General features: G+C 37.7%; 1 protein-coding gene across 2 annotated transcripts in view; it reads left to right on the forward strand.

The window, feature by feature from the left end:
- LOC131437650 (unconventional myosin-IXAb) overlaps window positions 1-4938 on the forward strand; it is a 125513-nt gene extending 120575 nt beyond the window's left edge. Inside the window, exon 8 of one of the 2 annotated variants that reach the window (XM_058607133.1) lies at window positions 337-4938. In XM_058607133.1, the coding sequence (XP_058463116.1) occupies window positions 337-1022 (686 nt within the window). In that variant the 3' untranslated portion in view covers window positions 1023-4938. The other variant, XM_058607136.1, reaches the window with a different exon arrangement.
- The last annotated feature ends 1281 nt before the right edge of the window (window positions 4939-6219 follow it).

A 6219-nucleotide genomic window follows, 5' to 3' on the forward strand; every position in this document is an offset into this window, starting at 1 on the left:
TGTTGGTTATTGTAATTGCACTCCTCTTTGTTATAGTTCTACATCTCATAGCACCGTACTGCCTAGTGCGAATAATTGTACAAGTTTTACTATGACGCCCTGTTTCTTGGTGTTTTGTTTTTGCTGTAAATATTTAGTTAGTTTCTTGAAGCTCAAATGATTTTATCTAAAGTTGATTTTTTCACCGCGCTTAAGTGGCAGTTGTTTTTGGTTTTTATTTGTGCTTTTGTTTTTGTGTGTCGTTCGCCGTTTATCACTCGACTTTTTGACGATTCTAAAAAAAACCCTTTCCTGTAATCACCAAACCAACCCTTTTTCATGTGTGCATTTCCAAAGTGGGAAACATCGGTCTAAGCGCGTCGGCCGAGTCGGTGCACCAGGTGAAGCGGTCCAGCCGTCGTGGTTCCCGCCATACCCACCTGCACCGGAGCTCGTCCCGGCGAAATAAGGAAAATGGCTCATCACGGTCCAATAGCTTCCGGAACAAGGTATCGGCTGTGAAATCCAGCGGCAACGGTTGTGTAGCGACAAGTACCGATGTCACAAATCTGGGGAACAACAACGGTATCGATGGTACCACGGTTAGCGATTTAGTTTCGGCAAAGGAACACCACCGAATCCGGAAACAGCGAGCTGTTTCATTTGAGCAAACGTCAGCTCCTACGGGGACCACGATAACATCATCAGCCTCCGGTTGTCCAGTTGTTGGGATTGGCGTCAATCAAAAATGGCACGAGTTCAGCACTAAATCATTGGACGAGAAAAAACCACTCAGCAAGCAGAACAACTATACTGCACTGATCGATGGGGTCGATCTCCAGTTGGACAATAGCACGATCGCGGCTAGTGAAGGTTCTTCCGGTATACCCCACTGCGACGGGGCCGATAGTGACGGCGACTGGCACATGGACCATCAACCGCATTCTACCGATCTTGTTCCGGTCCAGAAACAGCAGCCTACTGCGATCGACACAATACCACACAGTTCGATATTACACCATATGAAGCCACCACGAATATGATTCTAAGGTAAATAGCATGTTCAAGAGGAGTGACAGGGTTCAAGATTCGCAATTTTTTTATATACGCGTTTTGTATAAGGAAGAACTGAACATTACTGGGTGAAAAAAGTGAAATAAACCTCGGCCGAGTTTTGTGCTGGTACTATTGGAAAAGTTACGAATGACATTGAATTTATATTTATTCCTGTCTGTATTGTATTATCGTGCTGTTGAATCTATTCTAAATAACAATAGTACCAGCACGTCTGTTTTGTTTCACACATCACATTTCTATAGGATTGGTATATACCATGCCAAATTTCGAAAAAGTCATCCAAAAAATCTAATGGCGTTTTCGTTTTTAATTTGCAATACACCGGTGCAGTGCTACACTGAGGCATCAATAAACGAACACAAATGACGAAAACATAAACAGTAACCATTGACTACAATAAACGATTCCATTGCACAGAGCTACACCAAACTTTTGATGAGTGCTACACCAGTGGTATCGGTGCAGAAAAAGTGTAGCACTGGTGTAGTGCAATTGGTAAAAACGAACGGTTTCAGTGCAGTTTTCGCTGCACCAGTGTAGTGCAATTTAAAAACGAAAACGACATAAGTAAACTAGATTCGTACAAAAGTTAGATAATGCAATGCGCGGTCTAAATCGGCGTATTAAAACGAAGGCCAAATTTTACAGTTTACCATGTAAGTGAAAAGCGGGAAGTGGATTTCTTCCTATTTAAAATAAACACATTCTACCAATTCACTGTCGTTGACGTAGGATAATGGATGGCGTTAGGAGAGTATACATATGTAACTGTTAGGCTAGAATAAACCGATAACAATTTTTTTGTAACTAGTACGCTGAAGAACCGGTAACATTGTTCAAAGTATTACATGTTCTTTTGAAATGATTTCCGTTCTCATAAACTTATAATACAATCACTTAGTAAAGCGATCAAACAGTCAAAAATAATACCAGTCAACGTGAGAATGTTCATCATGAAGCTCGTGAAACTGAAAAAAAGAGATTTTCTACAATCATAATATTCTAATAGCATTCTTAAGAACAAATATTGCGTAAAGCAGTCAGCAGTCAATCAAATACAGATGATTAGAATAGGTTTATGTGGTAAGAGAAGGAAAACTGTCACATTCCTTAGTTGTATATGATTAGCTTAATATAGCGAAAGCGATAATTCTAATTGCTCAACCAGTGGAAATCATACACAGAATGTAGATTTTTCTCCAATCGCTAATAAGGTGCGGTAATCACATCTCACCATAAAATCCAAGCGAAAGTAAATTTGTCGGACGAGATGATCTGAAAAACCACAGAACCAACGAGCTCTCATCCAATCGGACTCACTATCCTTCACTCATTTATACAATACGTGTAAGAAAAACTATCACCAAAGATAAATTCAACTTAGAAGAACTACTTCGAGGGTCCTTGTTGAAGTTTGGTATAAACGCAATCGATTTTATCATGTTCGCTAAGCCATGGCATGAATCGAATCTAAAATTGCTTACATAGTGCAAAGCTGGTGTACGGTAAATCGTGTTTTTGACTCAATCTTGTGTTACAGTTTTACGTTTTATAACGACGGGGGAATCGCATCCATTCAAATCATTACGAAGTCGATTCGAATGGATTTTGAGTAAATTCCAAACCAAGTGTGATGTTGCCAGCGGGTGTAATCTCCGTATAAAATTCAAAATCACTCTACAGCTAGTATTAAGATACACCTGCTTAAAGTTTTTTTAATAGTCTTTTCTCTCAAATGTCTACTAAAAATGTGCAAACCAAGAGCATAGATTTTGTTGGCTGTGATTTGTGTTCGTCTTGCATCGAATTCCAGAGGTGTAACGCAACGGTCCGTGGTGGTGCTATAATTTTTAATCTGCGTTTTGTTGAAAGCGATTTTTTCTCAATGTAAAACGAATTTTCTAATTTGAATTAGAATATAATATTAAGTACTCAAGATTTACTAGAGTCAGTTTCAGGTTTCTTAAAAAAGCGACTTAACATTGTATTTCACCCAAACTCGCATGATCGCGCCAAGTCTAATGGGCGAATAATTTCCATTCATGATTCCTTGTGGTCATCAATTCCGAATAAAGAGAGATAAGCCGTACTAAAATTAAGGTTGTTTTTTCTTATTCTTCTTCTTATTCACTTTCTGGTCGTTTTCTTGCTGATTTTTGGCATTAGTTTTTCCTATGAACTTTTTCTAAATAAATCCCTATATCTGAAAAAAAACATGATTCGGATACCAAGAACTAGTCATCGATCTGTTCATACTAAAACGTCAGTATAAATGGTTGTAATTCGTTTATACTTGCTTAGCATCAATGATGAACTTTTTTTGTTTCAATTATAGAGGTTTTAACCTTAAGGTCATTCGCCTCTTCGGACCAGGAAATCTTTCTGATCCTATGCCGGGGTTGGGAATCAAACCCAGACAGGCTGCGTGAAAGGCATTGACTATACCCGTCCCCGATTCCTGGGCCTGATGTGCAAAGGATAACGACATACGTCACTTAACTTTCTCTCTAACATTTTCATAACGAGAAAATTTAAACCCACTTATAACATCAAAGCAATTGGGTTATCGAGCATTCGAGTAAGTATTTATTACTCAGTCCGTCGAAAAGACAATCCCTCCAGCGGTCATACAACTCTACTTTGTAAGATTGATTATCTTCGAAAATATCCGTTTAAATAAGGACTGTGCTAGAAAAAAATGAAAAACAGACAAAAATTATCAAAGAAGATATTGGTTATATTTTTGAAAAGTTAGCACTCAATTCTGTGTAACACTTGCGCCATCTTTTTGACATACTTTTATCCACTTCAAATCCTTATCGTTTTGAGGACCTGCTGCTTTTCGTAGCTTTCCCTTTATAAACGCTTAGAACTTTTCTGTTGGGCGAAGTTCTAACGAAGTTGTCGTACCTTACCTTTTTTGGTACCAAAACAACATTATTGGCTTCGTACTACTCCATCAACGGCTTCGTCTAACGGCACAATACCAGATCGAACAAAAACAAAGTGCCATTTTCGTGGGACTGAGGGAAGGCAAACAAGTGCTTCTGGAAGCAATCTCCTTTATATATTTGTCCGTTGATGATGTCGGTCGTTGTGCACGACTTTCTGAATTTACCGCACACACAGATCGCCTACCACACCACTTATTGGCGATCTTCTTCTTCCGAAACTTCTCCGGAATATCCAGATGAGACCTGCCGACGAAAAACATCAGTCCGGGTACCTGCTTGGTATCTACTTTAATGTACGTCTCGTGATCCTCGTTTATTGGTTCGATGAGAACTAGCCCTGATTTTCCACTACCGCGCATAAAATTTTTTGTTGTAGCTTTTGTTGTTCGGAAGCCATTTCGATAACTACTTTATAGATCGTAACGAAATTTTTTTTTTAAATAGGAAAACAAACGTTTGACCCTTTTAAAAAGACAGTCAAGAATAATTTTGGAAAAAAAACAAGGTGTCAAGTGGCTTTTTTGCGACAAAATCTACATGTTCAGTTACAATTCATCAGTTACGACTGTGATGAATGGAGAACAAAAAAAAACAAATATTAATTATAGCTGACTAAACTGATGAATTGTTTTTTTGCTCACACGAAAGGTGAGCAAAACAAATCAAATCTAATCAGATTTACAATTAACTTGTTCCAACTAATATGGAAGTTTCTAGATCGTTCTGAATCCTCAAATAAATTTCAAATGAAGAAAAAACATCACAAGCTACCTTTCTCTTGTAAATTCTCATTTAAACATACAAAACGGCTGACTGCTAGAACAAATACCTGCAAATAACCTACACGTTAAAATGGTCTTATACACGTTCTGGTCTAGTTTTTGGAAACAATTTTGTTTTGTGAGTAAACATTGAAAAAAGTAAAAAACAAACATTAACTCAGAAACTATAATTAAATAATTAACTCAGAAACTGTTACTGACTGTCTCGCAACTTTTCGTAATTCGTTCGAATTCAAAATCCGTGAAATATACACCAAATTCCAAAAGTTTTGAAGTTAGAAATGGGTCCACAACAAATGCAGTTCACACTCATTACCCGAGCAACCAAACGTTGCACACTATTTAAAAAGAACCATTTTCGAAAAGTAAACGGAGCACTTTGAACAACTTGAGAGTGCACTGTTTCGCTACTTAAAAAAGGCGGGTGGGTAATGTCAGAGACATAACTGGAAGACGTGAATACGAACAAAACAAACATGCTTCTTTCATACCACCGAATAACAATAATCGTTCATATTAGTTGATTGATTGTGTAAATTGTACAAGTTTTACTGCTTCGCTTCTAGAATTGTAACGGAGCATCTATATTGAATAAAGCATAAAGTATAAAGCAAAGTCTTGGCATTACATTCCTTTAGTGGAATCTGGCCTTTCTGTTTCAACAGACTTCGCAGCCGATTCTTAGTGTACAGAATCAATGCATGGCTAGTACTATGGATCCTACTGACACTAAGAACCCTTCCAGGTCGGGGCTCGAACATACGACAACTGGCTTGTAAGACCAGCGTCCTATGCACTGAACCGCCATCCCGGGACTATATTGAAGTATGACTGTAACTGAATTCGGAACATGGGACTAGCTCCGAATTCATTTGCCAAATACAAGTTCAGAATCCAGATCAAGAGTTCAGTTCATTAGCTTAGGTTTAGGATTCTGAAACTGAACTCATTTTCACAATTCAGGATCCAAATTTAATTCTAGAGCTGAATACTGAACTTGAATTCCGTACCTGACTTGAAGCACTGAATCCAGATCCAAAATCTTGTTCTTGAATTCAATTCCAGCATGCTGAATCTAAATAAGGGTAATGAACTAAAAAACTTAAAGTTAAATTCAGGTTCTTGAGTCAGTTTTATAATTCTGGTTTAGGTATAAAATTTTGTTCCAAAGTCCAGATCTAGAGTTCTTATCATGAATTTAGTTTCGGAATTTTGAATTTTTGTTGAAAAACGTGATTAATCCACCTAGCAGTGAGATGATACCTTTTTTTATCAATCCGCATGTGTTTTCTGCATGGATATTCTTCGGTGTCTTAGTTTTCATGCCATTATTTTAATTATCGTCGTTTTAAACGGAAAATTGAGATTTTAATCACTCATTATCCAGTAATGTCGAAACTGCAAATCGTATCGAATTTCAATCTTAA

The sequence above is a fragment of the Malaya genurostris genome, chromosome 3 (assembly GCF_030247185.1).
Source record: "Malaya genurostris strain Urasoe2022 chromosome 3, Malgen_1.1, whole genome shotgun sequence".
Lineage (NCBI taxonomy): Eukaryota > Metazoa > Arthropoda > Insecta > Diptera > Culicidae > Malaya > Malaya genurostris.